This window comes from Arachis stenosperma, chromosome 3 (assembly GCF_014773155.1).
Source record: "Arachis stenosperma cultivar V10309 chromosome 3, arast.V10309.gnm1.PFL2, whole genome shotgun sequence".
Classification (NCBI taxonomy): domain Eukaryota; kingdom Viridiplantae; phylum Streptophyta; class Magnoliopsida; order Fabales; family Fabaceae; genus Arachis; species Arachis stenosperma.
Window position 1 is genome coordinate 38,159,229 of NC_080379.1, and position 24,449 is coordinate 38,183,677.

The 24,449-nt window shown below is 30.3% G+C and overlaps 1 protein-coding gene across 1 annotated transcript; it reads right to left on the reverse strand.

Annotated features, from left to right (window-relative positions):
- Positions 1 to 12,672: 12,672 nt before the first annotated feature.
- On the reverse strand, positions 12,673 to 14,222 carry LOC130967840 (uncharacterized). Its single transcript, XM_057892871.1, has one exon. The coding sequence runs from the start codon at positions 14,131 to 14,133 to the stop codon at positions 13,495 to 13,497; it is 639 nt and encodes a 212-aa protein (XP_057748854.1). The 5' UTR covers positions 14,134 to 14,222; the 3' UTR covers positions 12,673 to 13,494.
- Between the last annotated feature and the right edge of the window lie 10,227 nt (positions 14,223 to 24,449).

Sequence of the window (24,449 nt, forward strand, 5' to 3'; positions counted from 1 at the left end):
TTACCAATTTTTTTCACAAGATACAAAAAAATTTACCTCTCACTTCAAATGCAGAAATAATGTTGTGTAGTTGCCTTCAAGTTTACCACTAAGCTCCAGAACTGACGCACGAACAATGCCCCACGACTACTCTAATGGTTGCAAACGATGGCACGGTCTTCCTCGTCTTCGTCATGGTTGCTTATGGGTCAGAGAAACAGAGAGTCACGATGAGAATGAAGAAGAACAAGTGAGGATTTGTTCAATAGACAAAGTGTAAAATATTACACTTTACTCTCAAAATGGTGGCGTTTCACTACTAAGACTCTTAATGTGCCAAACAACATCGTTTGGTTGGGTGGGCTTCCAGCGCACGTTCCAGGTCAACAGATTTCTAACGGCGGCGTCACGAAGTTAACGGAAGGACGAACGTGATTTAAAAAAATTCAGTTAAGGACTAATTTGCTTAAAAAATCATTCAGGGCCGAAAATGGAGATCGCGTGATCTTTCAGGGACAATTTTGAGTATTAACCCATTTGTTTATATTAGTATTAGGAGACATTTTTTAAACAAATAGGGTACTCTTTAAAAGCATTCTCTTTGATGAAAAAGTGTATCTATAGATATTAAACAAATGATACATTTTATAAGTGATTTTTTTAATATCTAAGGAGACAATTTTCAAGTGATGCCACACTTGTGTGTCCTATTCTCCTAAAATAAGTAATTCGGAAAAAAGCGTAGCCTATTCTATGCTTTTCAAATGTAGCTTAAAAAAAGTGTGACTGAATGGGTGATTTTCTTGTAGTTCTAGGCCATATAACGTTATATCTTTGGAATTCGGTCATACTTAACTTTCATTTAGCTCGCAACTTAGTAGTTTAATTTCCTTATTTAAATTTAATGTCATCTTCGATTCAACTTTCATCTTCAATTTAAACTTGTTTTTGTTTATCTTTATTTTAAAGAAAAACTTATGTTCCATACTTCTATATATTTGCAAATCAAAAATAGGTAACTTTCATGGAAAATGAAATTCCAAGTACACTCAACATAGTAAAATTAGAAAAATATAATAGACTCTCTAGTAAACGAAGATGCTACGTGCAAATAATAACATTATTTTCTTCTCAGTTGAACTCTTCCAAGAGTCTTTTGTAAGTTTGTTAAGTTATGTTCTTTGTTTTGTTTATTTTATGGTTTGGTTGTGGAAACTCATTTTGATGTATTGTTGTTGTTTTTTTTTGTAATTCATACCTGTAATTCTATTCACAAATGAATGAATTGTATCTTTGAGGGGGGGGAACTAACATTGGATTGATCCATTTGTAGCAACCACATGTTTTTCTATATCGAAAAGCTCATCTCTGATACACTTTTTTTTATCATATTATCTCTGATACACTAAGTTAATATTCCAGAGGCTTTTTTTGTTGTAGGCTAATTGTCACACTGGGTCCAGTTATCAACGTGAATTAGACAGGTTGTTCACAACTCTGACTAAAACAAATAAAACAATTTGAAGGTCCAAAAGATAAAAAATACATATATTGAATTACCAGAATTCTCCTGACCAAAAAAAAAAAGAAGTACCAGAATTCTCGAATTAAATTGGGGAAACTCATCGCAAGTGAATTAGAGCAACACCTTCGTGGTGGGGTGTTGAAAGTTGTGAAATTGGAGAAATATGGAAGTCTTTTTACAGTCTTTTAACAGACCTCAAGTAGCATATGCTTATTCAAGACTATGCTAAAGTCATACATGGCTCTTTCGAAAAACAAGGGAGAAATCTAACAATCTGGAACCGCATTAAGGCAAACATTAAGTGGCAACATCCTTTGGAGGAGGAGATTTTGTCAACATTGATGGGGCGACAAAAAATAAATTTGAAAACAGGTGACTGTAGGGGCCTCATTAGGAATCACTGCGGAAGATGAGTTATGGACTTCTCCAAAAACATGGAAAAATGGAGATGGCTTGGATATTAGGCTTTAGAAAAGTTTGGTTGGAGAGTATTCTAGACCCAACCTATGGTCTAAACAGCCTACGCACCACTTTATGGGCTCCTTTAAAGTCCACACGTTCCACGTCCACAACAAAAGGTTCACACGTTCCAAGATCAGCTCCACGCAGTTTGGTATCACCTTAATAGCTTTTGAATTCATAATTCAGAAAGAACCTTCACTTTGTAACTGCCCTCGAAGAATTGAGATCTAATAACTACCCAACTAGTGCTATCTAAAGAGGAGTAAAGGAGCATTGGGCTCCTCCAATACTAAATCTTACCTCTAAAATACCCGTTAACTTAGTGTTGGAGTATCTTTGCATATTATTATGCAGATATTTAATAAATATGAACTGGTTTGATATCTATGATTTAAGAGTGAAAGCTACTCTTCTTTTGCGGATACCATTTTTTTAAAATGAACCAAAGACTCCACTTTGAACGAAATAAAGGGTACTAGAAAAACGATACGTAAACTGAAATTAAATTACTTGAATTTAAAATTACAAAAAATAAATTGAATGACTTCAATTTAAAAGAAGTAACAAATGCCTTCAACACATTTGAAAGACTTTGGAATGAAAATGACAATGCAGAATTTAAAGAGGAAAAGAAATAACTTTGTAAAAAATGAATAAATTGAAGAAAAGAAATTATAAGAAATTTAAAAGGAAAATGTAAAGACAAGAATCGAAAGACATGGAATGAATCCTATAAAAAAGAACTTGAGGCAGAGTCAGAAATTTGCTGGTATGTGAGTATACAAGAGTACTTTCTAAAGACAAATTCCAATCCCTTACTTCTTCTGAGCCTCCTTAATTGATAGATCAATCCAACCAATCCTATGCTACCAAATGTCACCTCTGATAAGTCCAAAAATAATTGTTCCTGCCAAGTGTAGAGCCAAGTAACTGCCCTTGTGCAATACACCATCGATCTTAACATGTTGTTTGCCAACCTCCTTCTTCGACAAGCTATGGCAGATCGAAACCCTTTTCTATAGACACCTTCTCTTCAAGTTATTCGCATTTATAATTCGACTAACAGCACTTCAATCTGCAAACTCTTTGATTATCAAATTTTTGACTAACAAATTGTCTCCTAGGATTATTATTATCATCGAAATCCTTTTTAAAGATGAAATAATTAATCTTGAATAAGATTTATCTTAAGTTCTGGATAAACAAAACTAGAAGAGAGAAAGCCAATACATTCTAACTATGTTTGGCTGCATTATATTCACATATTCCAGCCCACTTATCACTAATTTGTATAGAGAGCACTTATTATTAGCTGCCCAATTATATTAAGTCTAAGGTGGCTTATCATTGGTGTTGGCATCGGATGTATTTATCATATCTTCTCTCTTTAGCAAGTCTTTGACATATTTTGTTTACTTCAAAATTAAGGAGCCAACAAGTTTTCTATCCACTTCAATTCCATAAAAAAAGCTCATGTTTTTCAAGTGTTTAAAAGTGAACACATCATTAAGTTAGGAAATAAGGTTATTAACCTCAACTAGGTCAATTCTAATAATTAGAATGTCATCAACATAAGCTAGAAGATAGATAGTGAAGGTATCACATTGTCTAACAAACAAGCAAGCTCTTAGGTGCTACTTTCAAATCCAAAACTCCTTAATGTGCCACTTAACTTTAGAAACCAAGCAAACAGTGCTTGCTTTAAATCATACAATACTTTCTCTAGTGTGTAAATTAGACTTGTTCCAAGCGTGTACCCCTCGAGTTATATCACAAATACCTTTTCAGGTAGATCACCATATAAAAAAGTATTGTTGAAGTCAAACTGTTTGACCTTCTTTTGAAAATGCTTCCGTATTTATTGGAAAGAGTTTTTTATTTATGAGAAGTACCATATTCCGAATCCTTGGAAGAGGCAGAAAATTTGAGAACATGAGAAACTTGGGAAAAAGAAGTCTATAGTTGAGATTGAGGAAGGGGTGAAAGAGATGTCCCCACTTAAGAAGAGGTCGGGTCAGAATCTAAAGGTGGAGTCAGGATGGCCACCGATTTTTCTACTTTGAGCTACTTGGCCTAACGAGTAGCTATGCGCTTCTTGGCCAACTTGAGGTTTTTTTATAGGTATTCGAGCTGTTAACCATCACCTCTCTGAAAGAAGAAACAATCAGCAAAGACATTATACACATGTATCTATTACTATCTATACAGGTAATAAAGTTATCTATCTAACTCGGTTTGGCTATGAGGAATTTCTTGGTATTGAGGTTGGGAGCTCATCCCTGGCATTCTTGAAAAATATTCACGATCATTTACTCTTCTTCATCAACATCCTTAAGCTCGTATTTGATGATTGTTGACTCTTCCTCCCAATACAGACAAAACATGTATTCGTATTTCTCATTAAAATAAAAAAGTTTGGTGACCCTCTCGAAGTTGGAACTAAAAGTAATAATTTTTGAAGTCATGAAAAGACTACTCAAAACTGGAAAACAGCTTCCTACCCTGAACAACTCAAAGAGAAGTTCATTGTTGTTTCTTAGAGCTAAAAGATTTTGTCAAATGAAAGAAATAGAAGAAAATCTTAAGAGAAAGAGGGAGATTAAGTGTACCACTAACAAGTTGGTGGATTTTCATGAAACCTCCAAGAGTTCGGGTGAATTTGAGTAGGAGCGACTCGGCAAGTTAATAGAACATCTTGCTCGAAGTCGGTAAAAAATTTTGTTACACTAATTCTAAGGAAAAGGCATTCGTACATAAAGATAAAGTGTAGGTCCAATTTATTAAGGGGAGAATAATAAATTCTCTCTTTAGGATCATAGGCAACTAACACAATTTTTCTCATCCTCTCTATTCATATAGATAGGATGAACAAGTCAAAACATCTCTAAAATTTTTCCATCCATTACAGAAACAACTCCTAATACAATGCTATTTACCTAGTACAAATCCTTAAAAATTCTACTAGGCACTATGTTTACTACAAAATAAGACAGAAGTCAGTATACCTACAAAAGAAAAATAACTACATATGTGAAATTAAAGAATTCGGTTACAACATAAAACAAATCGGTATTGTCTCCAACAAATGAATCAAAAAATCTTCATCATTTTTTTATGATACCAGAGGCCAAGAAAGTGGCCAGAAACACAAAATTACTAGTGGCGCTCTCATCAGAAATGATAACAGCACCACTCAGGGGCAAGAAATGCCCAATATACATAGTAACAAAGATTCAAGCAAAAGGCATCACTTCTTAGATATCATCCACCATAAATTTCTCCAGAAAATAACCCTCTCAAGAGCATTTCTTAGAAACCAAAAGCAAACCAGAAAACAATCTTTATAAGAAAAAATTTTCAATGATTACGAGCATGCAAAAAAAATCATAAAAACAAGAATAAAGGAATGCTCAGAATGGTAAAGAGAAGGAAGAAAAAACCAACCTTAAATTATAAGTAGCAAAGAAACAGTAAGTACGTTTGAAAACTTTAGAAGCACCAATAAAAGTAACGGAAGAAGGAAATTTGGAGGCGAAGATGGCAAGGTGTGATAGACACAATATGGAGAAGAAGAAGAAGAGTTTTAATTGAAAAAGGGAGAAAATTTTCATAACAAAGGAAATGAAAAGTTGAAAAGAGAAGACAAAAGCCAAATATATGTGTAAGCAAGGGAAAAAAGATAATTTTATTATGTTTTTAATGTTATGCACGATTATCAAGAAAACTAAAAAGGTATGCAAATAGTTATAGAAAGATAAAGCGACGGTTCAAAAATGCTCGTCGAGTTGATCGACTATATTCCTTTGAATCACATCGAAAGAACCAACTTCTTCAACATAAAAAAATTATTCTATCCAACTTCTCCAATAAAATGAAAGCTATAGCTCGGTGAACTCCTTTGGTCGGTGCCTAAGTTTGCTAAACTCAATCATGAGTAGGGATACTATTCATACAATGGCTTAGTAACTAAAGCCATAGCTCGAAAGGGCTGGTCCATCCTAAATGGATCTCAAGGTTGTCCATATCCAAAAAGATCTGTTTCAAAATTACATGGGTTAAACTACTCGACCTACTCAGACATGGCAAGTAAGACCTTGTCTTCTACTACTTCAGATACCATCAACAATTCATCCTCTATCTTAACATGGGTAACTTTCCAAATATTAAGGAAGAAACTAACCACTATTACTAGTCGAGAAATTCAAAAGTGATGACCAAGTCATCACCTCCTATAAGTACCCGATCAAATTTAGGTATTTTTCAATCCCAATTCACTTAAATATACCTAAAATTCTTGCTAACTTAAACATTAGAGTCTCTTGCAAGTACCTCACCATCATCCAAAAAAGGATGTCAGATAGATTCATCGCTCCGATAAACAAGTTAGAACCCTTCATCCGAGAGTCTGGACCTCACGTCTGGGTCCATATCATCTTGGTTTCAGGTATCACCTCATAACAATATCTATCTATAATAATTAACAATCATGCTAGGTATACACAAAAAATCAGCCATTAAATAATTCACTCGTATAGAATACAAATTAAAAATATAAAATACATATTGAAAATGAGTTAGATGATATATATATATATATATACACACAAATATGTATTGACTAATTTGGTAGTTAATTTTAGTACGCACATATTATTTTTGAACATTTAATCACATTTTTTTCGCTATATGAGAGCGATAGGAAGGAATAGCCTTAATAATTTCATATTTAAATCATGTGTTATCAGTTGGATAAAGGGTAAACTACCAAAATAGCTGAAAAAGAATAACTTTTAAAATGCACACGACAAATAAGCATCTGAATGTTTTGAAAATGTAACAAACATGACCAACAAATATTATATTATTTATAAAGTGACAAAAAAAAATTTATATTTCAAGTGACTTATCAATTTGATCCAAATTTTTATGACATTTGAATAATTATTTAGAAGTTACACACAAAAATCAAATTTGTTCTTTAGAATTTTTATATTTCTCCAAAAAAACTTGGTCATTTTCGGTAATTTTTTTAAAAAAATTTACTTAACATAAAATTATCAAATTTTATGGATAAAAAATCTTATTTTTCTAATAATTCTTGTAAAAAAAATTGCTTCAAAATCTTATCTCTAATTTCTTTTTAGAATACATATTCAACATCTAGCTATTTTGTCACATTTTTTATTTTTTTGAGAATTATTTTTCATTCGTTTCTTTTGATAAGATTATTTTTGTCAGTGATGTAAATTTTTTAATACTATTTTGTAGTTTATTCATTGGATAACTTTTTTTTTTGTTTTTTTCACAGTATTCTTTATCCCAGCAGACAAAAAACTAATCCGTCGCAGATTTGAGCTCTATTTAAGGATACTAGCTAATGAGTTGTTACATGGATAAGGTGGGATTCAAAACTCTAATATTTGTTTAAACAGACTAGTGAATTAACCAATTACCACTAGACCAACTTAAGTTGGTTTTGGATAAACTTAGGCTTGGTTTGGTAAAGGTTTTACTTTTCAAAAATAGCTTATAAAAGTTAACTTTTAAAAGATCATTTTTTAGAAGTTATAGTATCTATGTTTGGTAAATCAAATTAAAAATAACTTTCAACAAGCACAAATAACAACAAATACATTTGATAAAATAATTTTTAAAATTTAAAAGTATCATAATAGACATAAATATATTATATATCTCTAATTTTACAATCAAAATGTGCCACATGTCACTTTCTCATTGCAATTAGAATTAAATATTTCCCTCCAAAATTAAAGAATTCTCCTCTCCTCCTTACTAATTTTACAACCAAAATGTGTCACATGTCACTCTCTCATTGTAATTGAAATTAAATATTTTCCTCCAAAATTAAAGAATTCTTCCCCACTCCTTACTAATTTTACAACCAAAATGTGCCACATGTCACTCCCTCATTGCAATTGAAATCAAATATTTCTCTCCAAAATTAAAGAGTTCTCTCATCCTCCCTCTTTCTTTCTCTATTTCTCTCATTCTTTCAACCAATCTATCTATTTTATATATCATTATCAATATTAATGACTAATTACTAATTTGACAATCAAAACGTGCAACATGACATTCTTTAATTGCATTAAAATTAAAATTGAAATTGAAATATACCTATATTATGTATCATATATTACTATCTAATTTAATAATCAAATGTGTCATACATGACACTCTCTTATTAAAATTGAGAGACATTATTTTTTTTCAAAATTAATAAACTCCCTTCCTAAATTCTCTCATCTACCTCTCTCTATTTTTCTATTTTTCTCTACTATTTTTATCCATATATAATTTATATTTTATATGAGCAATTTGACAAATCAAAATATGTCATCCGATATTTTTTACAATTAAAATAACATTTTTTCTTCTAAAATTAACAAACTCTCACTCTCACTCTCATTCTTCATATTTATCTTTCTCTCTCTTTTCTTTTATTCTCTATTTTTTTATCTTTCTCTTCTACAGAAAATAAAAATAACAAAATAATATAACTTAAATAAAAAATATTATTATTGTTATTATATACATAGTTTTTTAGTTTTTTTATTTTGTTTAAATTTTCACCGTTTATCTTTCTAATCTATATTTTTATTTCTCTTCTTTCAAATATTTATTACATATAATTTAGAGAGAATATTAATATTATAATTAAAAGTTAGAATCAAGATTCAATTGTTTTAAAAAAATTAATTTTGAGTTAATTTTATAATTATCAGTATAATTTTTTATGCTAATATCTAATTATATTTTTATATACATAGAGAGAAAAATATTATTTTTAAATAACAAATATAAAAATTAATTATTTTTATTTATGCAACAGACTTAACAATTAACACCTAATTAAATATAAAAGTATACAAGTTAAATTGTTTTAAATTTTAGATAACGAATATTAAAATTAATTATTAATAAAAAATTAGACTTTTTTCATATAAAAATAATAACTAAAAATCTTATTATTCAATTTTTTATCTACAGATACCTTGATCTTCTTAGTTAGAGACTTTTGTTAACCTACGATTTTTTTTTGTAAAAGTAGTTTGATTTTATAAATCTTTTGTGTCATGCATAATCTATACTGTCAGAACAAAGTAAACCGTAATTTTAAAAAATTTATATTTCCGTAATATTATTAAGGATAAAAATACTAGTATAAAAACTAAATTTAAAAATTAATTCAGGTATGAAGTTATATTAAACTTTTTAGTTTTAATAAATATAAGTCATTTAAAAAATTCTACTTTAAGTACTTTCAAAAATACTCTTATTTTTTAAAAATTATAATTACAAACACATAATTTTTTTAATTTATCAAACATAAAATAAAAAATTTATACTTTTAAAAAAATATAAATACATCTTCAAAAAATTTTATCAAAACCTTATTATATCCGATCAATAAGTCTTTTTTTTTTTTCTTCCTTCTCTTTCAAATAAAGAAGATATTTGAGCTTTCCAAGTGTTTTTTCCCATGCAAAAATATTGGATATGCATGCACCGTAACTTCAAAGCGACTTTTTATCTCATTATTACCTATGTAACTAAGCAACAATTCTACGCCTTGGCCTCGTTGCTATAACCCAAAGCCCAAAGCAACATGGCCTTTATTTTCATCTTTGAGAAAGCAAAAAAGAAATGGCTCCACTTTTGATATCATTGCTACTGCTTTAGGGAAGAATTAGACAAACTAATACATGCACCAATTAAAGTTCTCATAAATATCACTCGTGTCCCCACACCTAAACCTACACGCACTAGGCACTATAGTACTTCTGGTTCTGGCACAATCAGATGTAGTAATGCATTCTAATCTGGCTTCCTTATCCAAATGGATACTCTTTTCTAAGTTTGCTAAGAATGCGCTTATAAAGCTAAGCCCCCATTTTCCCTACATATATACAATAATATTAGGTTCAATAAAGTAAAAGCTTGTGACTTTAAAAACTCAAGATTCTATATGTCTAGCTATAAACACAATTAAACTCAAAAGCTTATCAATAATTGCTGATAATGGAATTGTCAATGTACATAATATATATATATGATTTGAAACCAATGGTATTGATCTATACGTACTACATCTATACGTTCGTTTATTTTCCAATCAATTGGCAGTGATTTTGGTTTACTTTCGGCCATATATTTTAATTTAAAGTCCAATTAAAGAACCAACTAATTATGAGTTAATATCATTTTTTTTTACGTTTAACTCACATTAACATCTAAATAAACATTTGATACCACATGTAACAAATAAAATATAAAAAATCCACTAAAAAAATCCAAAAGTAGAATAGAATATCCAAAACTTTTCTCCGATACGATTTCCAACTTAATTCGGTTTCTTCCATTGTTTTCTTATTTTTCAGTTTTTTTTTTTTTTTGGCCATCTTTGTTCTTTACCTTCTTTAACTTTTCTTTTTCAGTGTGAAAACACGTTTTTTATGGTCACGAAGCTTGGAAATAGACGTTGATGGTGACGGAAGTTAGATGGGTTGACTTAAACAACCATAATATTTAGTATTGTTGCTGTTAAAATCAATAGTGGTTTTATTATAAGGCATAAGCCATGAAAAACAAATGACTGGATGAGTAATATTTGTTTGGAATTGAAATCAGGTACGTGTAGGTAAAAGAAAAGATAAGTAGAAAGAAATCATTTAAAAAAAAGAAAAAGTTAATTCAAATTGGTTATAAAAAAATATTTTTAATTTCTTTTATTTTTGTTTTTAATATATTATAGATATAACTATTTATGTTATTTCTTTCTACATTTTAAATTTTTAGGATAAGAGATTTTATAAGAAAGCAAAAATTCGATTTTATTTTTAAAAATAATTAATTATAGACAACAAAATAATATCTTTATAGTAAGATCCAACTAGTTTTAATTTTTTATGATTATTTTCTTTCAAAAAATAAGGCATGAGTAATAAGTCTTACAATGCAAGATATTATTTTCTGTTTTTGGAACATTACATTATTGTAATATAAAATTAATAACGAAAAGGAATACAGACTGTGATGTATGTTTCAAATCAAAACTTAAATGTGTAGAACAATACAACAATACTATACTAGCTAGTTGGAGCGTCAAAATAGAATTGTAACATGTAAGTTATTCTTGAATTCGGTAATACGATAGGTTAAGTGCTTCTCTGTTTTTCTACCTATTTTATCTGTATAAAAATTAATACACAAATTTTACCACAACTAATAATTAATATTTTATTATTATTTTATTGTCACGTAAATTTTTTTAACTTATAATTTTTACAATTTTTAAATTTTTTTTAATTATCGCTCTTAATTCAATCGCATCCACTAGTATTATCTTCTACCTAATATTAATAATAAATAACCTCCATTAACATCATCTTTCAAATAGTGAATTTAATATCATTATTAAGTTATTTTTTAAGAAAAAATTATCATTAGTTCTGTTTATTAAAATATTATTCTATTTATATATATTTATATTATAGATCAAATAATTTATATATTATATTCTTTTAATAAAATTTTCAAATAATCTATATATTATATTATTCCTTGGATTTTTTTTAATTTGCATAATTTTATTTTCTTTAAATTATACAAATGATTATAAAATTTTATTTGACAATAAAAAATATTTTTAGTGAAGTAGAATTTAAATGAGTCATTTTATTTGAGCGTCAATATATTACTTTTGTATTTATATGTTCATCTTTTTTTGTTAAAAATAAATCTAAATTATTTATCAAAATCAAATAGAAAGAAATTGATTCTCTTTTTATACTTTATTAAAAAATTTAACTTAAGCAAATATTTTAAGTTTTATTATATTATATATATCATTGTATTATATTACAAAATTATTATGATATAATTTTTTATTTTATGATTTTTATATATATTATTTTAGAATTTATTATAAGACCAAAAATTTTTCTATTTTCATTTTAATTATCTAAAAAATTATATACAAAAATTTATAATATTAAATTTGTGGACATGTATTACGTGGATCTAGTACGTATGTATTTATATTCAAGTTATAATATATGTCTTTAATTATTTATAAATAAAATTATATATATATATATATATATATATATATATATATATATAGAGAGAGAGAGAGAGAGAGAGAGAGAGAGAGAGAGAGAGTAATTTTAGCGTACAAATGATATTCTGATTAAGTTATTATTAAGGGACACTAAAGCGAGAAAAGTATTAGGTATTTACAGTTGTCTAATTGACTCTTGAGGAGTGGTTCTCTTTAGTCAACATCTCACACCATCTTTCTACTATTTCTCCTCGAAATATTTGGTTTCTGTATTCATACATTCAATACAAGCTCCACCACCGATATTACAATCTTTATTATTACTTTTGAATTTTCATTACTAATATCGTTTTCGTGACAAGACGTCGGTAATATCGTTTTATGATCAATTATTATAGTGTATTAATTCGATCGGCATATTATTTCATTACCCGTTATTAATGGCTGAACTTGACTCAACCTTACTGGTATATACCTGTTTTCAACCATTACTATAGTATTGTACTTCCATGGCTGGTTGAGATTAATTAGAGGTTTTGCGAAATGAAGAATGAACCATATATATACAATTACTACCATAGTGGAACACTGTACCCGTTGTGCAGAAAGACATGAGTATGAATGAAAGAAAACGCACATAAAGGGAAGTCATTAATAAAGCAGAATTTTACAACTCACCAACCTTGGAAAGCTGGTCATTTATTTTCTTACAAACATACAACCACTACGAACATAACGCTCTTGCTTTTATATCTCCCACTTTATTTTGAAAAAGTCATAATAGTAGGTGGCATCCTTTATTGGGAATGGAGAGTAAAATTCTTAACCACATCAGCAAGACAGGCACAAACAATATACATGTAGACCTGCTTCTTTTTTTTTTTCATTTATATTTTTCGATCTTTTGCTTTTATTTCATCAACCAACTTAACAATTAAACTCCAATGATATGTGATAATACAGGTATGAAAAGATAATAAACAGTCCAAAAACACCAAATCAGGGTGTAGTGAACCGAAACAAGATTATAATCAAAAGCAGAGAATAAGAAATTAATTAAGCATCATCATCATGCAGAATTGCAGCACCTTCCCAAGAACCTGGCCTTGATCCATTATCCGATCCAGAGAGAAAAAGAAACTGCTAGAGATGGACCACCAAATTAATTAAATTAAACGTCGTCAAAGCAATACCAAAATTCATCACGCGATTATAGTCATCATCATCCGGTTGTGCCAGTAATGATGAGTATGATGCCACGTGCTAATGATCAATTTGACCAAGTAATTACTTTGACGATGATGATCGACATTTATAGCAGCTAAAAATAGGTGGAAGGAAGGTAGGTGCCGATGCTTGTGACTTATATACGCTGAGATTTACATGGACAAATTATTAAAGGTAGAAAGAAGGTGAAGTAGTGGTGTTTTCATTGATCATCTTACTATCTGTCCCAAGTAGAGTAGTAGTTATGGTAATTAGGAGACTCAAGAGCGAGTTTTTTCTGCATGTTGAGTTCCTTGTAAAACCTCCTGATGAATTCCTCGGCAGCCATGTCAACTTGGCCGTTATCACCTTCGTCCTTGAGAGGGAAGGGTGAATCGGTAACCCTCAACTGTTTCCCAATAGGGCTCTTACCGAACCCTGACAATGTGACGAGAGGCGAAGCGTCAACCTTGTTTTGATCAGTGTTATTCAACATTTCAAGGACTTTCTGAACGGCGGTGAGGGTTGAAACGTCGTCGTATTTGGAGTGGTGTTTGGTGCGTTTGATGGTGGAGCGTAAACGGTTGACTTTGACGGCGGGGCTGTTGCTGCAGCTGAACTCGTAGTCGGTGGTGAGGCGGGGAGAGATGAAGGAGAGGTGTGTGTCGTGTGAGCGGCACGTGAGGTGGTGGTGATGGTGGTTGAAGATGAGGGTGTTGAGCAAAGCCTTACCGGCGAGTTTGCCTCGTTTCAGAATGGAATGGAACTCCATGACCAGTTTGCTCTTCGCTATTCCCTTTCTCAACATGAAGAATAATACTCTTACTATGTTCCATACCTTGTTTGCCACCACCGCTTGGCTTCCCTCTATTTCCATTGCCTATTCTTTTTTTTCTTCTTTCTTTGTGTGTGTGTGTTAGAGAGAGAGAGAGAAAAAAGGGATTGGGTTAGGTTGGAATGTACGAGTGTTTTGGTCTACGATGGCATCAAAGGGCTTCCTAGCTATTTAAAGGGGTACCTGTACCATGCAATTGAATATAATATAATAATTAATAATTAATAATAAGGGGCTTAAACTCTGGTATAATTAATAAAACTTTATATGACTGACAAATGCAATTAAACATTAAGTAATGTTTTAGGATTAGCATTTATTATTTTTGTCTTACGGTAACGAATAATATTTAAAAATATTGACTAAAAATATAATATTAATTGGTTAGATTAAAGATATTAAATTATTTGTTAAAAATATTAATTAATATAAATTAAAATTATTGACTCTTAATTTTTTTAAAATATTTTTAGAGGTTCTTAAGTAAATATAGAAGTAAAATGATATTGGTATTTTTTTTATATGTTTTTTGATATAAAAAATAAAAAGTAATACTAAAAAACTAATATTATAATAACAAATTTTAATTAATATTATAACCGAGTACTATAGACCTAATATAAAATCTACTAAAAATGAGGTATTGTTGAGTTAAATTTTAAATATTTTTTATTGAGTTTTGGATATTTTTATTTTAAAAAATATTAAATATTTTTTTATATTAAATGGTAGTCGTAAAATGTTAACTTCTAAAATTTTTCAAAAATAAATACTTTACTTTTTTACTAATCATTAACTTTTTAGCTATTTGATTAATCAATTGTCTAAGGCGTAACTATTCCCATGGATGTTGACCAAATTGTATCCAACTAACTAGCTACTAGCTGAGAATTACTATAAACAAAACCAAAACCAAAACCAAATTAATTGGAGTATAATGTTCATGGTGCATTACATGGAAATTGGGGTTGGAGTTTACTGGGACGTCTCTTTGATAGGAACTGATATATTCATGTACCAAAATATAAGCTCATGCCCCATTTTTCATGGCATCCTTCAATAATTGGATGGGCCGCTCCCTAGTAGTCTAGTGTAATTAGAATTTGCCGTGGAGACTAGCTTATTCAATAATATAATTAATGCATCTCAACCGCGTAATCTCATCTTTGCCCTTCATTTTCTTTTGATAACAATAATACATAAACATATCTATAATATCTACTTCCAGTCCACGTGGTAAACATCCTACGTCAACACGTTGAACATTAAAATTACACACATTTTTGTCCCGTTGGAATTAATTTAAATAATCTTATTATTTTTTGCTATATAAGTTATTTTTACGCGGAATAAATGTTATGATTTTATATCTTAGCTTCAAAAATTGACTTGGATTATAATTAAAAAGAGGTACACAAACATATACAGAGTATGAAAGGAGGTAACTAGTCGTTGCAAATTAAATTAAAAGGAGAAGAAGCTAAGCAATGGCCATGGATAACACATATAGATTTATACACATGATTAAAGATAACTCCCCAATTAAAACCAGGTTCATCGATCACCACTCGAAAGACATGATCCACAGTCACCTTCCGATCCCTTTCAATACAATCATAAGAGAAACATGGTGCCTATCTTCTACCGCATTCATTATTTCAATGTATAACGACTGCTACTGCTCTATATATACGACCAGCAGTCCCTCATCGGACTTTTTTTTTTATATTTATATTTATTTTAATTAAAATGATAATAATGTAGACACTCAGAGTCATATATACCCTTGTTGAGAGGCAGCAAGAGGAATATCATTCTTGTGGAAACTAAACCAATACACAAGAATGGAGGGGGTGTGTGTACTTATGTAGACGAAGTCATTAATTAATTAAGAGTGATGCTATGTAGTTAATATTAAATATTATTATTTTTAGTCAATAATTAATCAATAATAATTTATATTATATTTATAGTTATAAAAATTTTATATACAAAAAATATATAATTTGTTAAAATTTTAATATATAAATCAATATAATTTATAGTCATATTTTTTTAAAATTTATACATATAAATTAATAAAATTTATTTATTAAAAATAATTTAATATTTATATTAGTTAAGTAATAATAAAAAATATTAAAAATTATTAACTAGGTCCTAAGAATTTTTCATTAATTAATGAATCCTTTAAATATACTTGTGTGGCTAACTGATGAGTTGACATCCGTATCAGTCTTTTATATGACCATACCAAACCAATTGACACACCTCTACATATAATACTCCTAATCAATGGTTAGAAGCTACTTAAATTTCTCGACTAAAATTGAAGTATTTCTCCTTGAGGTTTGATAAAATTGTTCTCCGCACCAAAATTTTGACGACTATAGGCTATAGGAGTTTCTATATATATATATATATATATGTGTGTGTGTGTGTGTGTTTCTTGATAACTACTGATTAAATTAGAATCCTTTTTTTTCTCTCACAATCTCACTGTCAACATAAACCAAGTTGAAGTGGATAATTAATACTTTAATATTATTTGAAATGTTTTGGAAATTTCAGGAACTTGAATCTAATTCACTAATTAAAGTTAACTTATTATAATTGACTTTTGGAAGATAATTTTTTAAATATTATTGTAGTTGTATTTGATAGATTAAATTAAAAATAATTTTTAATAAATAAAAATAATAACAATTATTTTTAATAAAATAATTTTTAAAATATATAAAAATCATAATAAATATTAATATAAAGATAAATTTAGATATTTATTAATAGATAAAATTAAAAAAATTACTAGAGAGTCATTAGAATTTATTCTTTTTGACCCTCAATCTAATTCAGTTAGTTTAATCATCTAATAACATATTTTAGTCTACAAACATTGATAATTAATTGATGATAAAAAATAATAAATTTTAATGACTTTTTAATATTTCTCATAAAATTATATTAAATTTTTTAATTTTAATAAATATAAATTAATTTTAAAAATATCTCCTTAAATATTTTTAAAAATATTTTTAATTTTTTAAGACTACAAGCACAACCATATAATTTTTTATTTATACTTTTTGAAAAGTATAAACACTTTTTAAAATAAAGTATACCAAAATTTGACATTTGTAAATCCTCCCGATCCTCCTTATGAGACTTAATTTGTCCTTCTTTTGAAATAATTAAACTCGATCAAATCCATCATGGTGGTAATGCTATATATAGTCGTAATCTTAAGGTTAATAATTGCAATTTTCTTTCCGTAAAGGATGGCAAATGAAATTCCTTAGCTGCCTTAACAAAGTCCCGAAATTAAATTCTTTTTCACAAGTTTTTTCTTTTCCCTTTTTTTCTTTGCACAGTGTTTAGGCCATGGTCATCCTTAGCTGCTTTTTGGGGTACAAGTGAAGTTTAGCTTAGCTTGTGTGCACAGAAACGGAAAGTGAAAAATATGTATAAAGTTTAACAAAGAATAAATTAAATTCCATATGACTTTACTTAGCCTCATCCTCTTCCTTCTAGAATGTGTTGAAATTATTTTATATACTAGAGTTTCCAAGAGATCTCGTTCTAATAATTTAATGTGAATAGGCTGAAAAAGCTAGCTAGCCAAAGTAAATTAAAGTTCAATTGGAAGCTCTCGGTCCACTTTTTCAGTTCTTTATATAGAATTTAATCCATTATTCAAATTAAGCACTTCAAAGTATATTGGATGCACTTTACTATTAATTTCCTGAAATCCTGGTGGATGCCTTAGCTTAGTTATGTTGCATTTGTTTTCTTAAGCACTCTATAGTCTATACATAGAAGCCCAATCAATATATATATTAATACTTGTGATAGGCAACAAATTTGAGACAAATGATCATGTTAGAAAGAATTAATAATAGAATATAATATGCGAATGAAACACATCATAATAGAGAAATAATAATTAGTTAGCCTTTTTAGTCAAATTATCTTAATATTTTGTGACAAAATTTATTTAAAGTTCGAGATTACTTAAAATTTAAGTTTATTTAAGGATCAAAACTGTTTGAATATAAATTTGTTTGAAATCTAAGATTATACTAATTAGTTAAGAATTTTTTTTATAAATAAAATTTATTTTACTAATTTAGGAGATTTTCTATTCATTTACACACTTATTTAAAAAATTTAGTCACACTGACATACAAAAATATGAGTCATAAATCAATATAAGAATCGGAAGATTCTATTTTTTTTAAGCCATTTCAATTTTATCTTTTTTTTTGTAATTTAAATTCGATTATTTTCGCTCAAACACTTGTCAATTTATTATATATTATAATCTATATTTTGTAATTTTGCAATTCTTTATTTTTTACCCATGATCTTTTTTATTTTTTGCTTTCTTTGATGATTATGTTTTATACTTCTATTCGATACAATCTGTAAATTTTAAAAGCAACACCACAAAAAAGAGTTATATCTACTCCTCGAATTGAAATCATTGATATAAGCTTGGTTGATACCTCCTATCAAAGTCAAAAAACCAAAATCTAAGTAAAACAAATTGGCACGTCTAGTGAAACCTTGAGTAAGATTGGATGCCTAAAATGGTTATTGTGTAGGCATTTGTAAAGTGGTAAAGTTATACTCTATAGTGGTTCATACACATCTATTTCTAAGTAATCTCAATCGTCCTCTTTAACAAAAGGGTCAGACCACGACTTTGAAGAGATAATACTATCTCTAAAGCCAAAAGTCAATGAACTGATACAAGTGCCTGAGACTTCTATTAGAAGCCTGATTAGACATATAAACAACACAAATGTGGCTTTAGTGGCTTCTCCTGATATTAATTCTAACTACTTAGCCTATGCATAGGTTACCTCAATATTTAATGGCCGATCCTCCCTATTTAGGTTTGATGATATCAGGATCCATGATATCACAACTATCTCAACAAGGTATTTTGTCAACACCGATACAATCATATATAGGGGAGTATCAACTCAGATTGATTTGTCGACTCAGCAATTGACACAAATGGAGGTATCTTGTTTAACTCCAGTTGTGCCTTCAACACCTAAGATAATGCATAAGGGACTAGTATTCTTAAAAAGGTCGAGAAAAATACCAATATTGAGGACAACTCTTCCTAACATTATAGATTTTTTTAGCATTTTTTAGATAATAAATAACAAAAAAGTCATCACGATTTAGTCAATATGTTGACTCAGTAAATGAAAACTGTCTTAAACTCTTTGATACAAAATAATATTCTAAGTTTGAACAATTAGCAGTGACACAAATGAATGAATTGACTAGGACAATATACGATAATTATAAGATGCCAAATTTACTGGGAGGTCACTAACCTTACTTGGAAGGTCATTAGTCATCTGTAATAGTTAACAAGGGGTAAAACCTTGATGATGTAGTGAATAGTGTTCGACAAAATCAATTTGACCAATATAACATTGCCCAAATTGATAAGCAGAATATTATACAAGCTATATACCAAACATATGTTAAATAAGACAGGTTTTAACATAAAGTTAATTCACCAATTATATTCTATATCTCATTTTTCTAACCGAGCAATTGGCAGACAAAGGCTGATAGATTGAAATACTTCAAAAAGAAAATGAGCAAGAAGATGAGAATTTTTTTGAAGAAGAAATGATAGCCTTTGTTAGTTGTGATATATTCCGACTTGAAGGTAAAAAATGATGTATTAAGACAGTAGATTTGAAGGTTGGCACAAAACCTTTCGAGTTAACCTTAAACTTTGCTAAATTTGGGGGAATTGTTTTTGTTGTCAATATAATGGTGAGACAAGAAATTAAGTTTGACACTAGCATGCTTAAAGTAATACTTATATATCCTAAAGGTTGGTGAAGTTTTGTTGAACTTTTTGATTCGACAAAAAAAGTCGAAAATGAATATGACTATATGCTTTAGGTGCATTGCAAAAGAGAAAAAGAGTAGTCGACAAAAAGTCAAGGTAAAAGATGCACTTGTGAAAGTCGATAAAGAAGATGAAGATAAACTCAAATTCTCTTTTGGATTGAGCTTAGAGATGGTTCGAAAATTTTTAATGCTACTTCATCAAATTCGAAGCCATCCAAAATTTCGAGGGATATTTTGTTGTGCCACAAATAGTTGATGTAAAACAGAATTCAACAGTTAAAATTGAAGATAATATGCAAATGAAACACAACATAGTGGAGAAAATAAGACTAAATTAGTTTTGGTTGTCAACTTATCTTATGCTTTGTGTCGAAGTTTACTTGAGGTCTAAGACTACTTGACATTTTTGGTTATACACCAGATACGTCTCCATGGCAGTTTGACCCGGTCATGACGTCCTACGTGAAGGTTAACGACTGATGTATCAGGTTAATTGCGACGTGTCACCTCCAGGTAGGGGTGACAAGCGGGGAAGCCCGCCCCGCCCCGCCCTGCCTAGTGAGGCGGTCCCAAAATCCCAACCCGCCTCGCCTAACGGCAGGCTGGCGGGCCGGCTGGCCAAGCTCGCCAAATATCCTCTTTTTTTTACTTTTAATTATTAAATAATATATATATATATATATATATATATATATATATATATATATATATATATAAAGGCATAAAAAATTTCTTTTATTTTTTACTTTTAACTATTTTAATTTCTAAAAGTATAAACAAATTATAATTTTTATATTCACAAACATTAAAATCTTTGTAATTATAAATATCTAATAAACATAATTATAAACCAAGTTTTCATCCAAAACATAATAATACATATTGTTCCCAAAGCAAAATAAACATAATCCAAAACATAATTATAAATATTATCTCTAAAACAAAATAAACATAATCCAAAACACTCAATTTTCATCTTCATTCTCTTGTAAGTTGGGTTGGGAGAAGTTGGGTTTCGGTAAAAAATTGTAAAAATACCCCCTTGCTAAAAAATACTAAGCCCGGCGGGAAAGCCTGCCCCGCCCCGCTAAAGCCCGCCAAAGCCCGTGGTTTAAGCGGTGCGGGTTAAGCGGGCTTTTGCTATTTGGCGGTTCCAATTTTTCAGTCCAACCCGCCTTTTTTGGCAGGTTACGCAGGCCGGCCCGGCGGGTTTAGACCTGTTTGCCACCCCTACCTCCAGGACAATTTAGTCCCCATCCAAGCTGGACAAAACGACGTCGTCTTGGATCATGAGGCGAACGATGTCGTTTTGTGGAGGACAAATTCGTCCCCACCATGGAAGGTAGAGTTGCAAAACGACAACGTTTTAAATGGAGAACCTATTTGCCTGATGATTATGCTTCTATAGGGACCTATTTGTTTGATAACCTAATGTTTGGGGACCTATCTGACTTATAATTGGTGATATTACCTTCAAATATATTCATTGCCTATTTTTGGTTTCATTGAAAACACAGGCTGATGTATCTGGACCTGGTAGCTTGCAAAATTCTAATCCTCCCTCTCATGACATTAAAATTGAAGATTCTCCTTCACATGTCACAAAAAGTATCTCAAGCAATTTCAAGGTATGCTAATTTTGAATGACTTAATGCATATGTTGAACGATGGCTTGGAGGAGAGAGTGAAGCAGTTGGAGGATCTGTTGTTGAAAAAGAATGAGGATAGCCAAGTTGTGAAAAAGCATATTATTTTTGCTTTGTTTAATGGTATAATAATTGGGGGCATTGGTAGTTGTAGTTGTGTTTTGTATGTATGTAGTGACTGTTTAGGCAAGTTTTAATCTGTGTTGATTATCAAATTGTTAGATTGAAATGTCTCAAATTGTTAGACTAAACCAAACCAACCCAAACAACAAAAAGTCTATTTCCTCCAATGTAACAAAATATGGTATTGGAATCCTTAAAAGCATCATTTCTTCATAGACTACTTCAATCTCGGTGTTGGAATAAATTTGAACAATCTAGATGCTGTGCCACTGGTTGTAGCTGCCATGGTCTCAGCATTAACACTCTTTTGAGCCTTGAGCCCTGTTTGCTTTGGACGTCTAAAAGGTTGCTGAGACTGGAATTAACAAAATTATTATGAAGATGTTTCATACAGATTTCAACATACGCATTAAGTCATTCAAAATTAGCATACTTTGGGATTGCCTGAGACATTTTTTTATAACATGTGAACGAGAATCTTCAATTTGAGTGTCATGAGAGGCAGGATTAGAATTTTGCAAGCTATTAGGTCCAAATACATCAGCTTGTGTTTTTAATGAAACCAAAAAAAGACAATGAATATATTTGAGGGTAATGTCACCAATTATAGGTTAGATAGGTCCCTAAACATTAGGTTATCAGACAAATAGGTCCCCCATTTAAAACGTTGCTATTTCGCAACTCTACCTTCCATGGTGGGGACGAATTTGTCCTCCATGAAACGATGTCGTTCGCCTCATGATCCAATACGACGTCATTTTGTCCAGCTTGGATAGGGATCAAATTGTCCTGGAGGTGACACATCGTAGTTAACCTGACACGTCATTCCGTTGACCTCCATGTAGGACATCTTGGCCGGGTCAAACTGCCATGGAGACGTATCTGGTGTATAACTAAAAACGTCAGGATCAAAATTTTAGTTAAATTTTGTTGGGGATGAATCTGTCCGACCGTGAATTCCTTGGGGACCTATTTGGGGTATTACTCTAAAAATTTTAAGGAGGCTAAACCTGTAACACCCTACTATGCAAAGTTTTATGCTTAAGTTGTAAATCAGAGGTGGTGAGGTATTACGACCTCTAAAAAGAAGATACATATATAGATATAATTGAAAGGAAAAAAAATAAACTAGGAGTCTTGAAGAAGAGATAACCAAAAGTAAACAGAAAATGCATCACACTCAATCTAGTGAATCGTGGAAGGTATAGATAATCGCAAACGGATAGGATAAGGTACATGTAATATTAGAATTTCAAAAGATACCTATAAAGAGCTCCAGACCCGACCTGCGAAGTAAAGGCTGACTAGAGTATATATATACATATATACAACCCAAAATATATCCTAAAAGACAAGATACAAAGTCTATTTCTCCAAGTCAACCTTTAGGAGGGACATAATATAAGTTTTAATACTACGATAGAGAATATACATTTATATACATAAATAAATACATAATAAGAAACTCCCAAAAGTATATCTTTGCTTGCAACCGAGTCTCTAGCACACTCTGTGAGGTGCCTCACGTCTTGCATCTGAAAACAACAGAATATGTATGGAATGAGAACTGCGGGTTCTCAGTATAGCAAAGGTGCCCACATAGATAATATATAAGGTCCCGAGAAAGCAAGAGGCACTCCTAGAATTTCGACACTTAGATTAAGCTTAAAGTTTATGCTAAACCAGAAATTTCGGTAATCAATCTAAAGGGTTTTAGCTCTAATCTAACTCTTCACCTTCTATATCTTTCAAAGCTCCTAACCACCAAGTATAGAACATCCCTCATCACACCTCCGCCACATGAGTGATCTCTCAGATGCAAACACTGGTGCGCAAAATTTGACTTCACACAACTTCACCGGCAAGTGCACTTGGTCGTCCAAGTAACACCTCAGGTGAGTGAGGATCAATCCCACGAGGATTGTTGGATTGAGCAAGCAATAGTTTTCTTGTAGGACTTAGTTAGACAAATAGAAAAAGAGTTGTTGTTGTTGAATTCACATAAACAAGAAAATAAAGAAAAGCAATTAAAGATCGGTAAAGAGATAATATATGAACGCAGTTAAGGCCTTAGAGATGTTTATCCTTCTGGATTAATCCTTCTTACTCACTATTCCAATAATGAGTGATTCATTCCATGGTAAACCATTAGTGATTAAAACCTAATGTCTTAGCGAGTTAATCTCCCCTGACCTTACTAAAACGCCACAGACAAGGTCAATTCTTTAAGATCAGAGAGTGAAGCTCAGAAATCTAGTTTAGCGCCACAAAAATTCCAATTACCCCAAAACTAACCAGATTATATGTCACATATCTAATTATCCCAGATAATTGCGATTTAGGAGGAGTGCTTTCAAGCTGTAACCCAAGCGAGATAATTCTGTTGAGAATCACAAGTGCTTATGTAGAATAAGGGGTCATATTGTCGATCCACCCCAGATTCATAAGATTAAGAACGAAAACAATACCTTAGATTAGAATCAAACATTAATTGAAATAGAAGAGTAATAGTATTAATCCATAGAAATCAACAGAGCTCCTAACCTTAACTAGGAGGTTTAGTTACTCATGCTTTACAAAAGTAAAAATAAGATCTGAAAATAATGTTCATCAGTGATTCGATATATATGAATAACCCTAAGTGATCACCTCTTTAAATAGTAAATACTAACCTTAAAAAATGTTAATTTTAATTTAAAA